At 33.4% G+C, this 24,863-nt stretch overlaps 2 protein-coding genes across 3 annotated transcripts; both read right to left on the reverse strand.

Moving 5' to 3' along the window:
* Positions 1 to 99: 99 nt before the first annotated feature.
* On the reverse strand, positions 100 to 5,193 carry LOC143257245 (protein amnionless-like). Of its 2 annotated transcripts, none has more exons than XM_076515666.1 (4): positions 4,693 to 5,193; positions 1,886 to 2,058; positions 835 to 934; positions 100 to 368 (listed from the first exon to the last, which is right to left on the reverse strand). In XM_076515666.1, exons 1-4 carry the CDS (start codon positions 4,739 to 4,741, stop codon positions 115 to 117), a joined length of 576 nt encoding a protein of 191 aa, XP_076371781.1. In that variant the 5' UTR covers positions 4,742 to 5,193; the 3' UTR covers positions 100 to 114. The 2 variants fall into 2 exon arrangements, with proteins under 2 accessions (XP_076371781.1, XP_076371786.1); XM_076515671.1 differs by having other exon boundaries at positions 1,886 to 2,077.
* A 5,203-nt stretch (positions 5,194 to 10,396) lies between these two features.
* On the reverse strand, positions 10,397 to 22,753 carry LOC143232781 (uncharacterized). Its single transcript, XM_076468629.1, has 2 exons — positions 22,591 to 22,753; positions 10,397 to 11,423 (listed from the first exon to the last, which is right to left on the reverse strand). The coding sequence occupies exons 1-2, from the start codon at positions 22,751 to 22,753 to the stop codon at positions 10,408 to 10,410; spliced, it is 1,179 nt and encodes a 392-aa protein (XP_076324744.1). The 3' UTR covers positions 10,397 to 10,407.
* Positions 22,754 to 24,863: the final 2,110 nt, after the last annotated feature.

Here is a 24,863-nt window from a genome sequence, read left to right on the forward strand (position 1 = left end):
CTCGCTTTCTTCAGGATTTATTGATAATTTATCTTAAATTACCAGCTCCATAATAATATCTCAGCAGATAGCCAGATGTGGGTTTACTATAAGAAAACACCACTTTCCCTCACCCTAATAATAGAATTCACTTACCATTCCGTTGATAATGATTGAGTTAACTTTGATTTCTCCGGTTTGTGTCTTAACGGATACCTTGAAGCTTTTGTCAACTGGGAAAACCACATTATCCATAGGACATGGGACTTGTTCAGAATGGGGAATAGGAGAAGGATAGGATCCCCCAGCAATGTTAATTGCAGATGAGGAAGAAACGTTCCAGTTTGGGGGATCAAACCAGTTTCCCTTTAAGCCTTCAAACTGGACATCTGTCGGTTAAACATTCAATGATTAACCCATAAAAACAAATATGCTATATTTTTTTGTTTTAATACCCACATTCTACTGCGGAGTTCAAAGTGCCCTCACACTCTCATAGTACAGTGACTGAAATATTTCTTTCTTATATTCGCTCGAAGTAGCACTTCAGAATTGAAACTTATAGAACCACGTTTCATTATTAACTGTGTAAGTTTAGCATTAAATTTATGTTGACTAATTCATGAAATCATAAAGACCCGTGTTTATGGAGTTTTTTTCTTCAAATATGTAAAAGTATACTTTGTTTTAAGTAATTTAAATTACCCTAGTTTTGTACGTTACAGATTGCTTTATTTAAAACTAATATTGTTCATTTGTATATATTACATTATTTTTCTGAAATAATTACGCTCATGGTTTAAGGGACTATCTTTTCATTTACATTATATGCTACAAACACGAAGTTACTTTTACCTTGCCCTTCACAAGGCGGAGAAGCTGCAGAGACTGAGCCTTCTGAGAGAGAAATCACGGCTGAAGTTCCCAGAACGAACTGTCCGTTCATAGGTAGAACCTAATATGAAACAAATGCTAGTTAATGTAACAGTTTAAACTCCATTTAAACCATTTCAAGAATCCAAATAGCTTATACTTAATTGCTTCATTTTTTGTAAGATGCAACATTTTGATAAAGCTGTATTTTGCAATATGTATGTGTACGCGTTGTAAGAGTGTAAACAAATATAACTATTATACATTTTATATAAAAAGTACCATCTAATAATTAGAACGACTATCAAATGGTCTTTTAATGACAAAAACTATTCATTTTTAATTTAAGTAGAATATTTAATTAATCAGAAAATTTTGTGATATAAAGCATGCTCGTTTGTATTAAGCATAAAGCCACATAATAGGCTGTCTGTGTTCTGCCCACCTCAGGTATAGAAACCGGATTTTTAGCTTTACTATATTAACTCGAGAACCAATTAGGCGCCTTTGTTGTTCTGAGTATTTATTTAGTTTTGTCGGGAAATCATTCAGTTATTTTTTAAAACTATTAAGTAACGTACTAATTAAGTTATATATATTTCCAGTTCTTATTTATTATGACGTTTTTTTACATTTGATTCAAAACAACAATACCGTTTTTTTATTATAACTTTTTCCTACTTCCTCTAAACAATAAACCTTATTGATGCCTGGTCTCTGGCTTTCAAACATAAAATAAACGTGATATTTATGATAAACATTGACACCCAATCAGCGGAATTAATGTGTTGACAATACTTCTGAATTACAATCATACATCACAAGTAGAGGAATGTAATTATCCTTTATTAATGTAATCTTTTTCCTTGTAAACAAGGCTTAAAACATGACAACCATAACTTTCGTTTGGCATATGTAAATGAGGAAGAACAAGTGCAATGTGTCCATAATATATATATCAAGATGAGTAATCCTTTTGATTACATATGTATATGTCGGTTATGAAACCTCGATTTCAAACCATTTAACGTACCATTGTACGAAACTTCAGGCTACCAGGAATGTACACCACAACGTTCTCATGTGCTGGAAAAACTACTCTATCTTTACTGCAGGGATTACGTTTTGTGTTCCAGTTGTTGGGATTGTTGAAATTGTTGTTTAAGATCCAGGTTTTCATTGTCGATGAAGAATAACTTTCACCAACTGATGATGAAAACAGGAACTAGATTTAAGTGAAAGCTAACAATTCAGATTCAACAATCTCCCAATGTATAAAGCCACATGAAAAAAAAACAACAAAAGAAAGAAAAACGGATAAACATAAAAAAATTAATGATTGTTGTATAAAATAACTGAACTTACAGGAAGTAAAAGCATAAATGGCTAAATTAACCATTTTTTTTAGTAGCTTTCATATTCGAAACCGCGACCATCAAATTACTAGTCGAGCACCCTAACCACCTGGCCGTGCCGGTCCTACATTGAAGGTTTTCACGATAGTTTAGAATTATCACCTCTTTGAGTTTAGGTAATATGTTTTCAAGACATATTTTGATCGACTGAGGTCACTCCTTCCATGATACTTTGTTTTAACACTACTGGTCTTGATGATTTAGGTGTTTTTTTTCTGACATCAGAACCTTCTGTTTCCTTTACAGGCTTGATGATCTAACGTTACACATTGTTTTAAGCTAATATAAGTTCTGAACCACGTTTTGCTGATTTAAGTAAATGTTTTCTTATATTAGACCCTTTCTCTCTCTCTCTTATAATCCTGTTGATCTAAAGTTATACGTTGTTTCAAGCCAACATGATTTCTGATGGTTTAACTAAATTTTTTATGGTATTAAAATGTTCAGTATCTCTTGCAGCCCTGAAGATCTAACGCTACACGTTGTTTCAGGCCAGCATAATTTCAAAATTTCAGAGGCTTTGATGGTTTATGTGATTACTCCATGAGATTAGATATTTTCTATTTTTCTAAAAATCCTGGAGATATGAAGCTACTTGTTGTTTCAGGCTAACATATTTTCTGAACTACACATCTTGAGGGGGAGTGTTTTCTGATATTAGACACCTTTTGTTTTCCTTACAATTCTTGGGATCTAGCGTTAAAAGCTGTTTTAGGCTAACATAGATTAAGAATCGTTTAAAATGGGAAATTATAGAAACTAGTAACTATGCTGTTTAAAATACACTTCCTCTTAGATTTTTTTTTCTCATAATGTGACATACATATACATATAGTGGTATCTATGAATACAAGATACTTTTAGTAACAACATCAAGGCCCGGCATGGCCAAGCGTGTTAAGGCGTGCGACTCGTAATCTGAGGGTCGTGGGTTCGCATCTCCGTCGCGCCAAACATGCTCGCCCTCCCAGCCGTGGGAGCGTTATAATGTGACGGTTAATCCCACTCTTCGTTGGTAAAAGAGTAGCCCAAGAGTTGGCGGTGGGTGGTGATGACTAGCTGCCTTCCCTCTAGTCTTACACTGCTAAATTAGGGACGGCTAGCACAGAAAGCCCTCGAGTAGCTTTGTGCGAAATTCAAAAACAAACAACATCAAACCTAATTCTTTTAATAATATATTCTGCAACACTAAACTAAAGACAAGTGAATTGTATTTTGCATATATTAAGGAACAGAATGCTTTATAGAGGAAAAATATAATATTTACCTTAGTAACAGATCTATAGTTTCAAGTTGACACATCCTAATGGAATAAATTATTTATATATTAAACAAGGGGATGTACTTGTCTTTTGTTGAGGTTACGAATTTAAGAAAATGTGGAGACTATTATAATTAACATAAAAATATGATTACCATATTTAACGTTTTGTATGTGTATACGCTGTATATATTTAGAACGCGGTATATACAGTACGGGGGTAAATGCGACTTTGTAGGAAGAGATGGCGGAAAGCATTGGCGATCGGGGTGCTTTCCGGTACCCGCTTTTAAAATCCAGCTGTTAAGTTCCTTCTACAGTGTTTCATGTGATTAATTAATTGATGGTCATTGGCCGTAGAAGTGTTTTAAGTTATAAGATCACTGGTCAAAGTAGGAAGTGTGTATAACTCAAGAAACAGCTTATAAAAACCTTATGGTTGTTATTGGAGTAGAAAGTTTGTGTTATATTTTGTGTCATTGGAACAGTAGCGGCCATTTTTTCGTTGCATTTCTCCACAAGAATGTCAGTGTGTCTTCCCCCTATACTGTGCTCATGTTGTGTTATAAAAAATCTAATAAAGTATTTTTTGGTGTAAGGACATGACGCCATCTATGAATGCAATTAACGTTAACTTACATCACAGATATAATAAATACTCAATTTATTGTTTAATTGGTTTGTTCTCTTGTTTTAGATAAAAAACATACTGGACTATTCGCTGTGTTCAGTGGGGGAACTAAACCTTGAATTTTGGCGTTACACGTCCGTGAGCTTACATTTATCCAACCAGGTCGACTATTGCTTAGGTGTCTGTAAAACCAACGCATGGAGTGATAACAATGTAATCACAAGGTGATTGCACACAGACCGTAAAGTACGTAAGTATGCACCACAAACATTGGCCACATTTTGGCAATTGAGTAGAGATAATTTCATGGATTTCTCTTAATTTACGACAATAGCTAAAAAAAATCATAGTAAACTGACTTGCGACAACTATATTCATTCTTCAATCAAAATATTACAATATATTATCATTACTTTTCAATAAGTAAGTGATATATATAGAGATCTATTTATACAAATTAGACCGTCTTTTTTATCTTGTCTTCTCACGAAAAATAAAAAAGTATAAATCAATATTCAAACTATTGAACTTACCACATGATAACAAAAGAACAAATACATGAGAAAAAGTTTTATACATCATTAGGAACTACTGGATCAGCCTGAAAATCTGGTAAGGTAGAATGCAATCAACACATCAGAATTTACATCAGAAAAATGCTCGAGAACAAGAGATTAACCTTTTGTTCAAAGTCACGACTGTTGTCTTCAGTTATGTTATGGTTAATACAGTTTTCGAAGAATGGTTATCGATATAGTTTAAAGTATAGTGTTACAGGAAACTTGTTGAACGAAGGAGGCGGGGTAGTCTGGGTGGCGTGACTCCGTGAAAATGAACAAACTCTGATATATATTTTCCACACAGCGTGTCTTGTCTCTTTGTTTAGTTAATTTACAATATGATAAATTACTTGCATCACAACGTTTAAAAATAAGAAATACATCTTGCCGGATAGCACCTTCTTTTTTTTTAATAAGCAATTTTTTTTCTTTTACGTGAAAGAGGGTGCTGCACTTGTTCAAAGATTCAGGATCTTTTCTATGACCTAAGTGGTTTTAGTATTTAGTTTGTATTATAAGCGTACATTAGGTGTGGTAGAGAGGCGGAACAAGAACATGATCAGATAGAAAAAGCGTGCCAGGAACGAGGTGTGTGGTGTACGAGCATTAGGTTTAAATTTCTTTTAAGGCTATAGGATTGCATGTAGATGCTCAAGAAACACACCGTTCAATTACAGTTTACAACATAAGTATATCTTACCTACTTTTTAATGTACCACAGAATTCCGTTTCAGATATATTAATAATCAAATTAAAGAGTTTTTTTTTCATAAAATTAAAATTTATACCCACTTTATGTGTTTAAGTTACTGTAATTTTAAAGTTATATTTCCATATCTTAAGTGCTATTTTATTTTCACGGAATATTTATTTATAACTTAGTTGAGAAAAATTGCTAAGGTAGAAGATTTGTTTTTCGTTGGAATTGTAAGGATTATTACTCATTCATTTTAATTTTTCCGTACTGAAGTGTTTTAGTTTAGGTTACAAAATAAAAAGTCACATTATATTATAAAGTTTTAGCTTAAGCTAAACAACGGGCTATTGGTGCTCTCCCCCCGAAGGGTATCGAAACCAAGATTATAGCGGAGTGATTCTGCAGACATACCGCTATGCCACTGGGAGGCGTAGATGTTTTGCCATGTTCCCTTGAAATATACTTATTTAAAATACATAATATGGAGAATGTGTGGAAAATTATTTGCAGTCTAATGAGATTTTTGTCACAAAATACTGACTTACCTGTTTTATTATTTCTTTAGTTTTCTGCATCGATCATCGTAATTCTAAGAACTTTAGAGTGGTTGTAAAGAAGAACGTAAAACAATAAGTCAAACACATTACAACTGTTTATACTTAACAATGGCTGAATTAAGAACGCATATTTAATCTGCGTAAGGTCTTGGAAGCTACAATATTTTGTTTCTATGAAATAAACCTGAATAATTTCTGTTTTGATTGATGTACTATAAGAATAACCTCTTCAGATGGCGCCCTGGAGTTCTTACCTGTCGGCCCAGCCATGGCGGGGGGGGGGATATTTACTGTTATGACAAAAGATGATAGATTTTATCATCAAATGAACTTGTTGCTGTACTTTTCAAAAATTGCTATGCTTGTTTTAATATAACGCAATAAGAAATACAAAAAGTATTGAAGGATAGCCAAGGCAAGTTTTGAGTAAACAGTTGTTTTTATTGGATTTCCACTTAACATAATTAAATTCATCTTTATAATACACTTGTGTATGAAGTCAACAGAACTCTACAAACTCAAAACATAAAAATGTCAAATTTTGAAAGGCATATTTTCCTATCTGTTTCTTTATAAAAGTACGTTTTGCTTTTAAATAAACAAAACAATACATTTTTTACTGAGATTAAAAAATCACTTATAACGATCTATTCTTGTTCAAGTTAAAACACAATTATAAGAGTTTTGTTCTTCATCTGCCAGATTTTCCTGACTTAGAAATCTGCAAGTGCCGTTCAGTTGTTATACTTAAAAAGAAAAAGAACACAGTTTCATTATTTTGAATGATATAAGGTGAAGTTCCTAAAGTATCCTAAATTGAAACATCAAATTTTAAATTAGAAAGTGAATGGAAGATAGTATAGATGTTCATTTACTCCTGTTTTTATTTGGTATATATGTTATTTTAATACGAAAACTTAAAAGGTTTAATTCACAAAGTCCAAAATGATAATTTATAAGCAGTTTCATACCGACAATAATTAGACGTAGTGATGGCTTGTGAGAATCATTTTTTACAGCACAGTTAAGAAAATGTTGCTATCATTGAAACTGTAAGAATTCACAAACCTTTTACTGGATATTTACGTTTCATTCTGATAGGAATAAAATTATGCCATACAGTAAGATAAACATATGTCTTATGGTGTGTTTCAATAAGGTATTTTATTTATACATTTTAAACTAGATGTGACTTTCAAAGAAATGTTGGACAATATTTAAATTATTCTTGAATTCGATTTAGTATCATAATATTTTCAGAAATTCTAAAACCATTCATTAAAGGTCTATATTCATAGAAGCTCTACAAAGTTAACAAGAAAGCATTTAAAAACATCAAAGTATTTATAAAATAATGTATATCAAAACAAGTAATCAAAAACAATGCAATTATAAAAGAAACTAAATTTTAATTCTATATCACTATAAAATATATATTTTTACGAAATGCACGTATAAAAAATTAACCTATCAATGCCGTATGGATTCAGTGCCAAATATACATGTTTTTTAAATAATCTCTGCACACATCACAAAGCACAATTAAACGTTTTCGCAAAACATATTTTTATTCGTTTTAGACTTTGGAAGAGAAAGACGTCCACATTCTTATTGTGTTTGTCATAAATCATATTTTAGTAAATATATCACTACTTACCTCCATAACGCGTGATCCAAGGGTCGCGGGTTCGAATCCCCGGACACCAAACATGTTCGCCATTTCAGCCGTCTTAGGTTACAATATTACGGTCAATCCCACTATTCCTTGGTAAAAGAGTAGCCCAAGAGTTGGCATTGGGTGGTGATGACTAGCTACCTTCCCTCTAGTCTTACACTGCTTAATTAGGGAAAGCTAGCGCAGATAGCCCTCTTGTAGCTTTGCGCGAAATTCAAAGAAACCAAACAAACCTCTCCACCGAAGAATCTTAGAGTTAAACAAAATCAATGACAGCATTCTCGTAAGAGTAGGTAAATTTGATAGAATGATAGAAATATTTCCAAGACTGTTTTAATAGTAGTAGAATTAATACTTTATAGGCTAAAACAAATTATCTTATTTGTAATATATTATTCATACTTAACTATTTGCTGAGGACAAGACATATTAATAAATGCAACAAAAAATCTTAAAATGCAAATTTTCAAATGTTTTAAAATGAAACAGAGAATTGACTTTTGCAATAAAATTTAATTTCACTTTTTATTTTGTTACCGTATAAGACGCCATCCAGTGGCACAGCGGTATGTCTGCGGACTTAGAACGCTAAAAACCGGGTTTCGATACCCGTGATGGGAAGAGCACGGATAACCCATTGAGTAGCTTTATGCTTAATTCAAAACAATAGCAACAACAACCGTATAAGACTCTTCTCTTCATTTAAAGACAATAAAGTGTTTTAGTCATTTTGATTCAATAGAGATTCAAGCAGCAATAATGAGTATGTGTGTTTGGTTTACGGTCTGATGCGAGAGTTTATGGCAAAGTTTCCTGAAGATAAAATTATCAGTTTTTTGTTGTTTCTTTCTTTTGTATGTGGGATTAACAAATAGTTGCTTTTAAGATTCATACACCATTCCCTTGGTTGTGGTTTTACTAGATAGTATATTGGCCATATTATTATTTAAATTTACGAAAAAAAGCAAACTTTATTTATGTAGACAAATCTGTTACTTTTGAACAAGAAAAGCTCATTGGAATGAAAGCTCATTGACTTAAACAAAATCTAAAAATTGAGTAAATCATAAAGTAACTTGCATAGACCTCGTAAAAAGCTTTTTCTTAGACTCACCGCTAGGTGAACATACTCCACAACTGCTAAGACATTAGATAATTCTCCACGTAATATTTAGAGTAGCTTCAGTAAATATAAAAATAAGATTTGAGAAACATTAAAAACACTTATAAATTCAGTCAAAACTAAGGCCGTTATGGTGTTTCATTAGAACCTTTCATAAAATAACTATATCATTGAAACATATTCAGAATATCTTTTTGAACAGAGTTTTTCTATGCTTGGAAGGGTCAATAAGGTTTGTTTTTGCTGAATTACGTATTATACATATTAAGTTTCAGAGACTCAAGTGTTAGTATTTAAATACCCAAAATACACATGTTTGTTTGGTTATGTGTTCTAAATCAAGAAAAATATAGTCATTCTCATAAACGTGGTGCAATACCTGAAATGCTGTACACTAACTAAAAAAGAAAGCAATACTTATATAAAAAAGGTATTCAACAACCAGATTTCGAACCCAGGATATCTCAACAACAGTGCCAGTGCTCTTCTATTGAATTATCCAGAAGTAAAAACCCTTACTTTTCAACGTTCACTTATACAGCTTCTTGCTACAAGTATAATTCATCAACTCATAAGGCGTTTATCGATAAAATTACATTTTTTTTCATTCTGTTGGAAAACAGAGAAAGAGTGATATTTAACATCGACTTCTTAATAAAGAGCCGGTTCCAGAGTATCTTTCTACATACCAGCTTTTAGCAAATACGCTACAATATTTTCAGGGGTGAATTTCTTCAAAATAAATCATAAAAAACATAGTTTTTATAAGTTACTCATGGTTATTAACCATAATTATTCAGGCATATTTCTTGTATTGGAGCTAAATTTTTGTTTTAGAATTTCGCATAAAAACTCCAAGAGTTATCTGCGAAGAGCCGTTCCTAATTATGAAGTGACAGATTATAAATGTTTTAGCTAGTTAACAGTGCCCACTGCCAACTATTATTATCGGATCGAATAGTGGGATTTAACCGTCATTCGTATGGATCCATGGAACCAAAATGCGAGGCAAGTTTTCTTAGTATCGGGACGCGAGCTACAGATTCACAATCTGAGAAGACTAATCACGAGGTCACGCCTATGGGTGTGTTTTTCTTATAGCAAAGCCACATAGGCTATCTGCTGAGCCCACCGAGGGGAATCGAACCCCTAATTTTAGCGTTGTAAATCCGTAGACATACCGCTGTACTAGCGGGGGGCAACACGCCTATGGGCATATAAAAATATTCAGATGCTGAAATTATATATAGTTCATTCAATATTATATTTACGAGGTGTAAGGCTACATCGTTCATTGTTCAAAGCAGGTTATTCTAGACTCAGCATTTCTAAAATGTCAGAAATTGATGTTTCAACCTTTAATATGTAACTTTGGATAAAGTTATATTTAAAGTCAATGAAAATGTTCAGTAAACTGAAGATCTTGAACGTCGAAGCCAAAATCGATTTTTTTATTTTCTAAAATACGTTATAATGTGAATGTAGAAAAAAAGAGTATCAACAGAAGGGGAATTATGAAAATGATTCACATGATAAATGTGTTATAAAACAGTAAAAATAACGTTATGATATACATTATCATAAAAAATATATAATACGTGATCGATACAAATTTGCACGCACAAAATAAGAGGATTTACCACCACGGCGTTTGTCGAATTATGGGATGTGAGTAGGTGGACATCATATTTATGTTGAAGGTGTTGATACCAGATGCCGCTGCCGCAGCAGCAGCCATATTTGTCATAGACGTAAAATTAGCAGCTGTCATGGCAACATTCAAACTCAGCTCCATATTCGAGACATCGGATGGTAACGAATCTTGGGGCTTGACGAAACTGTTGTTTATCTGTGGTTTGCAAGGTTTACCGTCCCTGACTAAGACCGGAACGGCAACACGACGAGGAGGAACCATGGGAGTAAGATCTAAGTCTTTTTCTTGATGAGCGCGTTTCGTTTTGTAGCGATGATTTTGAAACCAGATTTTCACCTGGGTTGGAGTCAATTGTATAATATTTGCCAAGTGTTCTCTCTCGGGAGCTGAAAGATACCGCTGTTGTCGAAATCGTCTTTCTAATTCGTACGTCTGTGTTTTGGAAAACAGAACACGTCTTTTTCGTTTTTTCTGTGCTTGTCTGTCGAATGAATTGCCACTGTACATGGGTTTTTGTTTTATCTTTCTGGCTTGACTAAACGAAGGAGAACTGAATGGAAACCCTGTTTTATCTTGGCTATTTGAACTTTCTGACTTAGAACCAATTTTTAAATCACATGCATCCTTTAGTAATTTCGAGCTCGTAGCTTGGTCCTCCGTGACCTTAACACCGAATCTTTCACTGATGACCGATGAAATAGACGCTGGACTTCTTAACCTCAGTAGGATATCCTCATGTGGACAATCACGAGTAAACTTGTCCAAGACAAGGTTCATATTATGGGAAAGTGTAGATGGAGAAATGAGTGCGTTCTCCGCTGGGATTGTTGGCGAAGACTGATGAGATGACGTCACTAAGACTGACGGGTCCTCCCGAAGACTCACTGTAGTGGACTGTATACGTATTGAGGGCTCCGTGGTATAGATGTGTTTGTCGAGACTTTGAGGTATAATAGAAGAACCGACAGAAGCATCTGAGCCCTCATGACCATGCCTACCTACTGAAAAGAAAGAAAATGTAAACCTTTGAAAATTAAGACTGGTGCTTTAGTTACTTTGTGGTTTTAATTTTTTTTCCACAAGTATATATAGATATATAAGCCACTACAAATGCTATACTCTGAACTAAATAAGCTTTCATAAGTACCAATTTGCTAATCATCAGATACAAAATTAATTTTTCTCAATAAGAAGTTCATTATCTTGGTAACAGACTTATGAGTTTTGCTGGAATCAGTAGATATAAAAAATTGGCGCTTGCATGAGACTTTGCGTCTTTATCTATGTTCTGTCCACCACTAAGCTCAGATTTTAGTGTTTTAAATCTGCAAACTTACTCCTGACCCACTGCGAGATCTTGACAGGAGTACGCCTGAGAAGAACTCTATGATCAATTTATCATTGCTTATTTTATATATTCAAAATTATCTAATTCTTTGACTTCACTTACTTATCCTTTGCCAATAAATGCCGTATTACAAGCTCTACTAGTTTCATTGCTTAAGTTAATAAGCACAAATTCATAGGTTGGGTGTCTTTGCTCTGCCCAATATAAGCATAAAAACCCAAGTCCCCACACACAGTCAACCAGCAGAGAGCATTGTTTAAGTACGTTGGTGTTTTTTGCTATTGTTAGTTTTTCCATTTTCATTAATTTTTAAGAATGAGTAAAGCCGATCAACGTTACGGCTAATTCTACCAATCAGTTGTTGTCGTAAAACGTAAGCTTCTTCATGGTAAGCCAATACGATAAACATAAGAACTATAATGCTACAGTAAAACATAAGACGTATGCTAGTGTACGATGATGTGATAGTCAATTAATTTGCATTTTTAAAAGGTGGTTGACTATAGTAACCTATAGTACAAAAAGCAGGACACTTGCTTAGCGTACAAAATTCAGGAACATCAGGTTCGATACCATGGAATAAAAATGAGAAAATTTCACAGTGATAGACGAAACATTAATTCTCACTAAGTAGAAGGTAAAGAACACAGTTTTGTTAAGCTATAATATTATCTAAGACATGCTCTAATTTATTGTAGCTAAGGTATAGTCTTAATGAATTTATCATTATGCAGAAGAGTACGTATGTTGTACGTCTATATATTATGTTTGTTTAGAAAATATATCATACTTTTATGTATTATTGATGTTTATGAAATACATTGTACATTCATATATTACTGATGAATAATCACTAAATTAGATTTTATTCTTAATAAAATTGACTCAAGAGTTAACTGTATGTTTTACCAGTCATGTTGACTTGTGGCTACTAATAAATACGTGTAAGGGATGGGGGCTTAAAGACGTATAAATAAATAAATACATATTTTCTTATAGCTCTCTGTTAGACGAAAGAATTATAGAATGTTTGATGAAGATAGTCTATTTCCAGAACTTACTGACAGTTCAGTATCATCCAATTCTCTGAATAGAACTCAACAAAACGTTTCTAGGCATTCAGGATATACCTACTTAACAACGTGATTCGTGTTTGCCATTTGAAAATGAAGTTACTTACTATCAAGCATTCACAATCTGTATGTTTTCCTATACAGATTTCTGTATAACCTCATACATATCATTGGACATTGTATTACTGTGATGACGTCTAAAAGAGCCCAAAGTTCCAAGTAACAGTATCATCGAACACAACATAATTGTGCTGACATCGGGAATGACCTAAAGCTTCGCATAATGTCATACAATGAATACTGCAATACTATACCGACATCGGGAAAAACTCGGAGCTACTTATGACGTCTGACAACGGATACTACATTACAGTGTTGACATCTGGCAGAACCCAGAGTTAAATTTCCACATAACGTCACACAAAGATACTGGTGACATCAGGAAGGAGGAAAGTACATTATCATCGGTTTTCAAAAGGAACTAACATGATTAATGGAGACTCATTTGTTTAAGTACCACTTCACATAACTTAAGTAAGCTTAATGAAGAGCATGTAAATAACATTCATGAAAGAGATAATTTATTTTATTATAATTCTAACGAGGGAGCAGAAAGTGGTATTTAACATTTATTTACCAAACTGAGGCCGAACTGTGTTAAAAGTTTTAACTAAACAACTAATGTTGAAAAACTATTGAGCGAGTTAATATTGAAAATAACACCAACCGTAGTCAAGAAGATATACAGTTAGGCACTAATATGTTAAAACAAACTTATCGTTTCCGATATTTTACCAGGAATAGAGATACAGAAAGTTAAGTCGTTTTAAGGAAAATCTTCTAAATGTTCAAAGGAAACAAAAGTGCTAATCATATTACTACAACACTATAATAAATCAATCAGATAAAAACAAAACATTTCTTAAAATCAATAAAAGTTTAATCTAACGGAACAGCAGCTGGAAGATAAACCTGCGTCCATAGAACTTATTTATGATAATTGAAAAATGGGGCAACAACTAAAGATATTTTAAACATATATGCTAGAAAGATCGATGATAAGTTGTTATCGTCATTGTTGTTATCTTGAGTGATCAGGATTTTCCAAGGACCAAAAAGTGAATTGTCTTAGTGAATAACAGTTCATGCAAGTGAATTTCGTTGTTTCTTGATATTTTTTCCATACTAATACCAAGTTATATTAAGGACTCGGATGACTTTTTTCTCAAACTCTACACTTTCTTTTTATCACGGGTTTTCTAGCTAACACTTAAGTTTACAGTTTGTACGTTAAAGCCTTATACAGAATATTCTACTTGTAGGTGTTAAAGTTGTATTGCAAATTTCTCACTATAAATGAACATGAAATACACACTTTTGACCTTACCATAGAAAACACGTATTTTTCAGTTTGTTCCCAATAACACTCACTTCTTTACAGTCACCAAATCTTTAAACTGACTAAGGATACATTTATGGGAAATTATGCATGAAGTGGAATTACAGACCATTTCAGAAACACCTCTGGAATCAGACTTCTAAGTACAGTATATAGAGGACGTTTACCTTGTTTGATAGTATTTACGGAAAAAACTGAATGTTTTTTATGCACAAATAAATACTCAAACCATTCAATTTAGTTCTTATTTGAAACTTCATACACTCGAAAACATCTTAAGTTCTCAGACAGTCTGATTACCATGGAAAAGGTAGGAAGAACCATATCTTAGTGATGTATCTTCCGATTACTCTTCAGCTCATTCCAGTGCTTTAAACGAACCTGTAGCTTATTCTTGGTTCATACGTGCTCAAAATCTCTCCTCAAACAAGCAAATGAAGTAGAAACAAAATCCAAACCTTGCTTAATATCAATAATTATCCTGAGTAAGTACTGAAAAATCATTAAATACAATCAAATCAAATGCTAAGAAGCCCAGAATTGAAAAAGAAGAAAACTGTTTTCGTAGATTCATTCATATCCGAAGGTGTTAGCGGTAAATTAGTAAAACAATTAAATAGAACAATATTGACTTATATTCAATAAATAAACCTAATAAGAGATTAAAATAATTACTAATAATGTAATTACTAGAGTCTTTTCAATGTCTTGAATACAATTAGAATGGTAAAATATGTAATAAGGGCCGAAAAATGTATGCCATGGAAAAAAAAAAGTTCTACACGTTATGTCACCAAACGTACATTAGAGAAGTGAACCGATCTATTCGTTCGTGAAATAATTGTGAAACAACAGTTCATAAACGCTAATGAACTGTAACACAACTATCTATTCATATTTAACAACAATTAATACAAACTAGAGGGCTACTGTAACACACTTCCCTGTTCACGTTTCACAACAGCTCATATAAACTAGAAAGCTACTCGCACAGGAACTCTGTGACAACTATCTGTTCATATTTCACAACAAATGATATAAGCTAAAAAGCTACTTACACACGAAGTTTGTTTGTTTGTTTGTTGTATTTTAATTTCGCGCAAAGCTACTCGAGGGCTATCTGCGCTAGCCGTTCCTAATCTAGCAGTGTAAGACTAGAGGGAAGGCAGCTAATCATCACTACCCACCGCCAACTCTTGGACTACTCTTTTACCAACGAATAGTGGGATTGACCGTCACATTATAACGCCCCCACGGCTGGAAGCGCGAGCATGTTTGGTGCGACCGGGATTCGAACCCGCGACCCTCGGATTACGAGTCAAACGCCGTGACACGCTTGGCCATGCCGGGCCATCACACGAAGTCTAATACAACTGTCTGTTCATATTTCACAACAAATGATATAAGCTAGAAAGCTACTTACACACAAAGTCTAATACAACTATCTGTTCATATTTCACAACAAATGATATAAGCTAGAAAGCTACTTACACACGAAGTCTAATACAACTATCTGTTCATATTTGACAACAAATGATATAAGCTAGAAAGCTACTTACACACAAAGTCTAATACAACTATCTGTTCATATTTGACAACAAATGATATAAACTAGAAAGCTACTTACACAGGAACTCTGTGACATCTGTTCATATTTCACAACAAATGACATAAGCTAGAAAGCTACTTACACAGAAACTGTAACACAACTTTCTATTGATATTTCACAAAAAATAAAAAAAAATTATTGGAATTCCAGTAAACTCATATATTTTAAATAAAGCGAACGTTGTAACTTATCGAACAATAACGGGGAGTATTTTTATTGCCAACACAAACCATAGTTAAATATACAACAGAGACCGTGGTCTAGAAGCAATACCAGTAGGTGCAAAAATTATCATAATAACATGTTTTTTCTTTAGCTGTTTGTTCCTTAAACTAAGTTAGATACTAATGCTGCGGCCATTTTCAAAAAAATGGCCTGGAAATTGGAGGTATCCCTCCCCAAGGTAGAGCAAAACACAATCATAATTTTTAATGCATTGGTATTTTATAAGTATGAAATAGGTGGTTGTGAAAAGGGTAATATTTGGAGATATATAATTTATTTAAATATGTAAAAAGGAGTTAGTTATTTCACAACCATTCTTTCGGACTAAGAAGATATTAATACATCAGAAAAATATAGGTGTGTTTTAATCTACTAACTGCTTCGACTTATATCGAATGGCGTTAGGGCGTAATTCAAAGTATGGTTTGTGGCCTGAATTTCACGCAAGGCTACACGAAGGATATCTAAGTTAGCCATCACTAATTTAGCAGTGAAAGACCAGAGGGAAGGTAACTAGTCATCATCACCCACTGCAAACGTTTGGGCAACTCTTTTTGCTAAGGAATAGTGGGATTGATTTTTTACATTTTAACGTTATAACGGCTGAAAGGGCGAGCATATTTAGTGGGACGGGGATTTGAATTTACGACCCTCAGATTGCAAGTCAAGCGCCCTAACTACCTGGCCATGCCGGACCATGAATTCAAAAGAATCATGTCCAAAAATGTCAGATAAATCATATGTATAATGTACATTCTGTCATACAGTGTCAAAAGTCATTACGTAAGCTTTACTTTGGTACTATTTTTGTTAAGATAACACCAGAGAGTTATTACAATTTTCATTATTTTCGAAACGGTGTTCTGCAGTACATCTTTTTTACCTATGGCATCTATAAATATGCATAGGTAAATACATACGAATACTACTTATTTTTTCAGAACCATCCATTTCATACTTCTAACGAACCAATTCATAACAAAATATGGTTTTATTTTATACCGTTAGGAGGGTTTCAACCCCCAGAACAGACTCTATGTTACAGCACTAATACAAAATATAAAGTATATATTTTCCTAAATGTCTTTCCTTATCATAAGATAACTGCATGTTTATATATAAACAATATTTATATCTGAAGTTTTAAGATGTGTAAATTTGCTTCCCCTAGCGGCACAGTGGTATGTCTGCGGACTTACAACGCTAAAAACTAGGTTTCGATACCAGTGGTCGGCATAGCTCAGATAGCCCATTGTGTAGCTTTGTGCATAATCCCAAACAAACAAGCACAATAAATATATTTATGTGCATTTGTATATACATTCTATAACAGATTTACTATTATGCATTTATTTTAATAGTTTTCTAAAATTTTGTTAACTGATATATGTTTAAGTGAAATACAGCATGCTAAAGTCTCCATACTAACTGGTACTAAGGTCTACCCACTAGGAGGAAATTCAGTATGTATCAATAAAGCCACATTCTTAACATCATTAATTAGACAACTGCCAACTTTATATACTTCTGCTATCATCTTTTTTTATGTTTAGTTTTCAATTGAGAAACGAACGATTTCACCTGCGATTCGGTAAGGAAGGTCTGAGCATTGTGATAGTCAGCAGTAGGAAAAGCAGATTCTGAAAGCAGCTACAGGCTTAATATTGTACTTGGCTTGCTACACAAAATCTACCAAAGTGGTTCTAAACGGTTCCTGAATACCACTGTGTGTTATTTGGAGAATTTCGCGTTTCTTGTGCTCGGCCGTTAAACTTGTGATGCACTGACAGATTTCAGTCATCTTACCACTTTAAATCACTTTCCGCAGCCCCAAAGATAAAAGATCGTGGGTAATGTCTTGTCTTTAGCCAATAAAAACGTACAAAAATCAGTTCAAATTAAGAAAAATCGAATGGATAGTTTCTATTTTCCTCCATTGGTTCGTAAGGTGGCCTGTTAAAATTAAATTAGATATCAGAGGAACTACTGAAATTGAAAAAAAACAAAAAAAAAAACAGCCAACAACAACAATTATTTCATATTAAACAAGAAAGTTGGTGCTGGTCTAGAAAAAATAAAGTACTGAATAGATGATTTGTAAATTTGGGTAGCTCAGTCCTATATGGCATTATTGGTACGTAAATAATTATGTAAGTATACAAGTCTCAATCACGCCTTTACCATTACTCCTGAAGATGATGTCATAGGGCACTAAAATATATGTAGAATTTCTTTTAGGAGAAGTCCATGTTTTAAGTAACTATTTATTGTGTAATGATTTTAACGTTGTATTCATTTTCAATTATCGTTTTAAACCACTTGCAGATCTTGTCAGTAAGTCTAGCTTAATTTATTAGGTTTACCAATTGTTTTCAGTAACGTTAGAATACCCTATAAACTTATTAACAATGTAAGTAACATTAATATGCTTCCTAATTTTGCTAGTCTTGCCAGCTACATTGCAACAGAACTTGCTGTTTATATTAACTGGAAGAAAACTACTACCATGTTTTGTTATTTGATACATTATTATGTAAAAGTTTAAGACTTTGTCTTGCGTTATTTATCTGTACTTTTAAACACTTATTTGAACGTAAGAAAAGCCTTTGCATACATCATCTATTTATTAACATTTGCGGGTACAGAGTTCTTCATGGGATTTTATTTGTTAAGTCATTAAAAGCGTTTCTTTTTCTCGCTGTCCCTACGAGTGTTTGTTTTGTTTTGTTTTTGAATTTCGCACAAAGCTACTCGAGGGCTTTCTGTGCTACCCGTCCCTAATTTAGCAGTGTAAGACTAGAGGGATGGCAGCTAGTCATCACCACCCACCGCCAACTCTTGGGCTACTCTTTTACCAACGAATAGTGGGATTGACCGTCACATTATAACGCAGGGCGAGCATGTTTAGCGCGACGGGGATGCGAATCCGCAACCCTCAGATTACGAGTCACACGCCTTAACACGCTTGGCCATGCCGGGCCCCTAGGAGTGTACGAACGATCTTTTTGTTGTTAAGAAAGTGTAGACGTGATTGAAATATTGAACTTTGTGATAATCAGTGTCATTAACGTTATCATTAACGTTATGCTTCTTTAACTGAACTGATGGAATCGCAAATTCATATTTTGTTGTTGTTACTCTTTTTTTGTTTATGTTTGAATTTTGCGCAAAGCTACACGAGGGCTACCTGCGCTAGCCGTCCCTAATTTAGCAGTCTAAGCTAGTCTTCATCACCTACCGCAAACTCTTGGCCTACTCTTTTACCAATGAATAGTGGGATTGACCGTAACATTATAACGCCCCCACGGTGAAAGGGCGAGCATGTTTGGTGTGACATGGATTCGAACCTGCAACCCTTAGATTACGAGTCGAGCGCCCTAACCACCTGGACATGCGAGGCTTTTATTAATGACTGTAGGCCATTAGCGGAGTGCTATTTTTTTCAATCTTTTCACCCAACATAGGGCTTTGTATAATACAAATTGACCATTTCTCAATAAAATATGGATGGGAAGAACACGAAACGACAAAGAAAGAGGTCATAATAAAAACTGAAGAAAAATGATCATAATAGGAATTCTTGAAACTGAAGCTGTGCTTCCTATATTGTTTGCACTCGGAGACTAAACATACGAAAAAATGCTATTTTCTTATGATTCGTGACTATTCTTGTGGAAAAAAAATACTTGCACACATAAATAAGTCTAACTGGCCATGCTTGCAGAATAAAATTTCTAACACCTAAATTTAGTTGAATATGTTTATAGAATAGAACTGATGATATCTAAGTTTATCTAAGTCCACAGAATAGAATTACTGATACGAAAGCGTACCTGATTCTTATTACACAATAGAACTGAGATGATTTAAGTATAACTTATAATATTTTTGAAATGTAATTACTGATAAGTAAGACTGCCTAGCTGCCTAAATTAAAAGTGCAGATATTCAAGCATGTACGTAATTGTGATCAAAGAACATATATCATCATGCTGAATAGGCGAAAATTATATGATATTATACTATACATATACATATATAAAGGGACATACCTGAATGGAAAACGAAAAAAGCAAAGTTTCCTTAAAATCTGTGTCTCAGTAATAAAGTGCAGACTGGGTTTGGCGCAATATAAATATAGTTTAAGTTACACTGTAATTTTGCCTTTATGGTTAAAGGTTTCAAAAGGTACTTTACATGCATATGAAGAAAGCTGTATATCAGTAAAGGCAGGGCTTTAGTAGTGACTTGGTAACGGGACAAACACTGTATAATAAACGTGTGTTAATCGATATGCCCTAGCCCTATATTTGTAATATACGGATTTAAGTAAAAACAACATATGTTATAACTGCCACACAATAAACAAAAACAAAACGTTTCTTCGCTACCTCCAGAATATGACCTTACCACAAGATAATGTTTAACAAACATCGTATACTTCTGTATGTCGTATTTCGGAATGCACACAAACACTATCACAACATTAGCTCAACACAAACAACAACTAGAAATGTGCAGCCGTTTATTGAAAACATCGCATGCTTGTACCGAATCTACTCTAAGGTGTAACCGTACTTATGATAAAATTGAAATGACTATTAACTGTGCGACACAGCACTTGCGTGAAATAATCCATACACGTTGTATTAGATATTTATACAGTCCTCTTAATCTGAAATTACTGACTTGGTTACATATTTTTCTCTAAATATTGCATAACTTGATTAATTTGATATTTTCTTCTGTTTGTTTGTTTGCTTGGAATTAAGCACAAAACTGCACAATGGGCTCGCTGTGCTCTGCCTACCACAGGCATCGAAACCTGGTTTCTAGCGGTGTGAGTCCGAGGACATGCAGCTGTGCCAGTGGGGGAATTTTTTCTGTTACAGTTAGGTAAAATACATAAAAAAGAACATTAGTTAATGGGATTATCTGACGTATCAAAACTAGTTTTATTTATACATATAGTATATATTATATGTTATTAGGGACCCTGTAACCACCAAAGTTAAGGAATTACAAATAATTTTGTGTATTTTGAACCCTAGCAATAATTGGGAAGTTACATTTTGTCACGAACTTTCTCTATAAACAGCTTATTCAATGTAACCCCCTTCCCCAAAGAAGGAAACAAACTAGAAAATAAACCACATAAAACGCAACTAAAACGGATGATATTAAACAGCGGTATAAAGTATATAACATGTCATTAGTTATATTAACATATAGAGCAGAAACTCGATCTCAAGTTTGTCTTCAAGGATAAAATGTCTAATAAACTTATATCTGTAGAGATTGACGCTGATCAAATATATCGCGTTGTTTTAGCTATAATACATAAGGTCGTGGTAATCAACTATACTTCTGTTGTATAAGCTTTCATATGCAAGTTTCCCCGGATCAAATATATTCTACTGAATAAGTTATAATGCCTAAAGTCTCGCTGATCGAGTATATTATCTTATATAAGATTTAACATGAAATGTCTCTCTGGTCAAATATACCTTTGATGGTATCTACATGTATGCAAAACATAAAAGATATGTGTCTATCTGTTTGTCCGTTATCTATCAAGTTATTTTAGGTTTTATTAATTTGTTAAGCTGTTTTTGCTATAATTGAAAGTTTCAGTGATTTATTGTAATACAGTAATTTGAGAAGCAAGTTAAGGAAAAAGTTATAGTATTGAGAAATATGAATTAAGACAAGTCTAAAAACACCAAACATGTCAAATGTTCTCCAGTCGTCTTTGTCACGTCTCTTTTGCCATAACATAACATGTGCGTCTCGAAAGGTATAGCATACGTGTATAACAAGGTTACATACTTATGAAAGATTCATATAGAGCTGGCAGAAGTCATGACTAAAAGTGCTCTTACAATTAGTTTTAGAACTATTTAAAACTCTTTAAAACCATATTTCTGTTTGAGGATATATATATATACCCTCTCAGTGGAATAAGTGGCCTGTATTTGCACACGCTTTGCCATTGTAGATTCGTTAATGTAATCAAGCTACAAGTCTCATTAATATTCCGAAATTAATTTATACTTAAGTTCCACGTGTTTCACTAAATATAAATTCAACGAGTATTAAAACATGGGATGCCATAAGTAGAACAAATTGAGCTTACACAAAATGCTCTGGATATTTTTTTCAAGTAGGTAAAAAATTCTAAAGGTATATTTGTATTAAAATTATTCAAGTCTTCAGTAAAACCTTGTTTCTTGAACTAAAAGTAATTTTTAATACCAAGTTATTTCATGAAAGTAATTACATCATGCTTATATATATTTACTAGTTCATAAGTGAAAGAAAGGTGTAAGAAGCTTACATAAACTTAATGTTTTTTACGTTAGCTGAATCATAAGTGTAAGAATTGGTAATATTTACCCATAGAAGTATATAACGGAAGAAGCTCGGAATCAACGTAAAGTTTGCTACCCGATGTTTCTCTGTAAACCCCATTGTTCTCGTAGAAGAACGGGGAAATTATTTGATAAGTTACAGGAGGCTATGGACGGAACTTCTATCGGCAAGCTGAAGGAGTTCGCGAAAGGCGTTGAATTCGAAGAGAGTCCCGCTCTCGCAGAGCTGGAAGCAGAGGGAAAATCATTTAACTCAAGGATGTCTTTCACACTGAAACGTCGACAAGCATGAGAAATTTTCATTGTTCAGGGAATTCATCAAATACACTCTGGTTATAAATATCATGAACGATCTTAGAACACTATTTTTCTACGAAAACAACAACACCAATAAATGTTTATTTTATACGGATTTCTTTTTCTCTCGTGTTACACGGTAATGTATTACGTTAACGTAATTCATTCGATTTTTACTAAACGCTAGAACATCATTCTGACAAAAGCTGGTTTTAAACGTTTTACTCCAGAACTGTTTATCTTACGGGACATTTGTCAGTGTCTAAAAATGTTCACGTGACTTAGTTTGAGCATAATTAAGCATTGAATCCAATAATTTTTTAAACAGTTATGCTGGTTTTTAAAAAGGTTTTGCTGTGATTGGTCGGTCAGTAAATCTAGTAATCAATTTACTCGAATCTAAATTATAGCTGTTCATATGTCGACAAATCGCTGGTGGCGTTCAAACTTGTGATCACGTATGTGCGTTTATTCGGTTATCTTTGAATCAATATAAGAATTCATTGTTAGAAAGACCAAAATAGGTTAATGCTTCAGATCAGCTGTTTTCCCCTCTCTGTATAGTTTTTAGACTTTTAAGTTATTTTACTTTATTTACACTGCAGCTATGTTGGATTGTATAGTTTTGACTGAAATGTGTTTAGATATAAGTACAATAGGCGTCTTACAGATCTGTTTTTTAAACTTCGAATGTTCTCAATATAGTGTATAACATTCCAATATGAAAATCAGTGTATTCATATTCGCAAAATTACACCTGTAGAAATCCATCTAGTTCTACTGTTGACTGTAATAACATAATCTGAAATTATTTTTACAAAAGTAGAAATTTTTCAACAAAAGCTTAGATGTAAAAATAAAATAAAGATAATTATACCCTGATTTATGCCCATCGCACCAAACGTGCTCGCCCTTTCGGCGGTGGAGGCGTTATAATGTGACGGTCACTCCCACTATTCGTTGGTAAAAGAGTAGCCCACGAGTTGGCGGTGGGTGGTGATGACTAGCTGCCTCCCTCTAGTCTTACACTGCTAAATTAGGGATGGCTAGCTCAGATAGTTCTCGTGTAACTTTGCGCGAAATTCAAACAAATATACTAATTATAGCGAAGTTTTTTTTATTTAATGGCCCAATTAAAGAGAGACTGTTTTTTATTACTTCTTTTACCTCTCATCTCAGGCTTGACCTTATTCATGTACGTTCCATAGTGTTAGCAGGCATTAACAAAGTTTGCAGTACATATAGTGTATATCTGGATATAGATATTTATATCCAAGTTTCTAAGTAACTACAAAAGTTTATTTCTATATTTATAAGTAACTCGATGTCTGATACATGATTATTTTTATATTTATACGTGACTGTAAACTTTCACTTCTGTGTTTTTCTTAACTATAAATGTTTATTTCTATGCTTTTATGTAGATACAAATGTTTATATCCATGTTTATCTCTATGTTTCTACATAACCGAAGATGTTTATTTCCATGTCCCTGTCCCGTGCTTATTTTTATATTTTTACATAACTGTAGACTTTCACTTCTATATTTCTACGTAACTACAGGCGTCTATTTCTATGTTTTACGTGATTACAAATGTGCTTAGTGTTTCTGTTTATCTGTAGATGTTTGTTTCTAAATTTTTCGTAGCTGTATAGATTTATTTCCATGTCTCTGTGTAGTTGTACTTGCTTTTTTTCCATGTTTCTATGTAGTTGTAGACGTATAGTTCTGTGTTTATACCTAACTGTAGATATATATTTCTATATGTTTACGTGACTGTACGTTTGTTTATTTCTATGTTTCTACTTAGCTGTAGGTATTTGTTTATAATTTTTTGTGTGGCTGTACAAATTTATTGCGCAGCTATGTATATTTCTTTATACGTAGTTGTGTGTCTTTGTTTCTATACTTTATTATAAATTTTATTGTGTTTCTTTACGAATTTAGTTATATATATAGATATACGTACTTGCGTAAAAATTAAACGTTTTATTTTCCCACAGTTAGGGAAGTAGAAAAAAACTGAAGATATAACTTAAAGTGTTGATAAGCGTTGATAATATTAACATTATTATAACATTTGACTTTTCACATATGCGTTAAGACAGGAATACA

This window comes from Tachypleus tridentatus, chromosome 1 (genome assembly GCF_004210375.1).
Source record: "Tachypleus tridentatus isolate NWPU-2018 chromosome 1, ASM421037v1, whole genome shotgun sequence".
NCBI classification, from domain to species: Eukaryota; Metazoa; Arthropoda; class Merostomata; order Xiphosura; family Limulidae; genus Tachypleus; species Tachypleus tridentatus.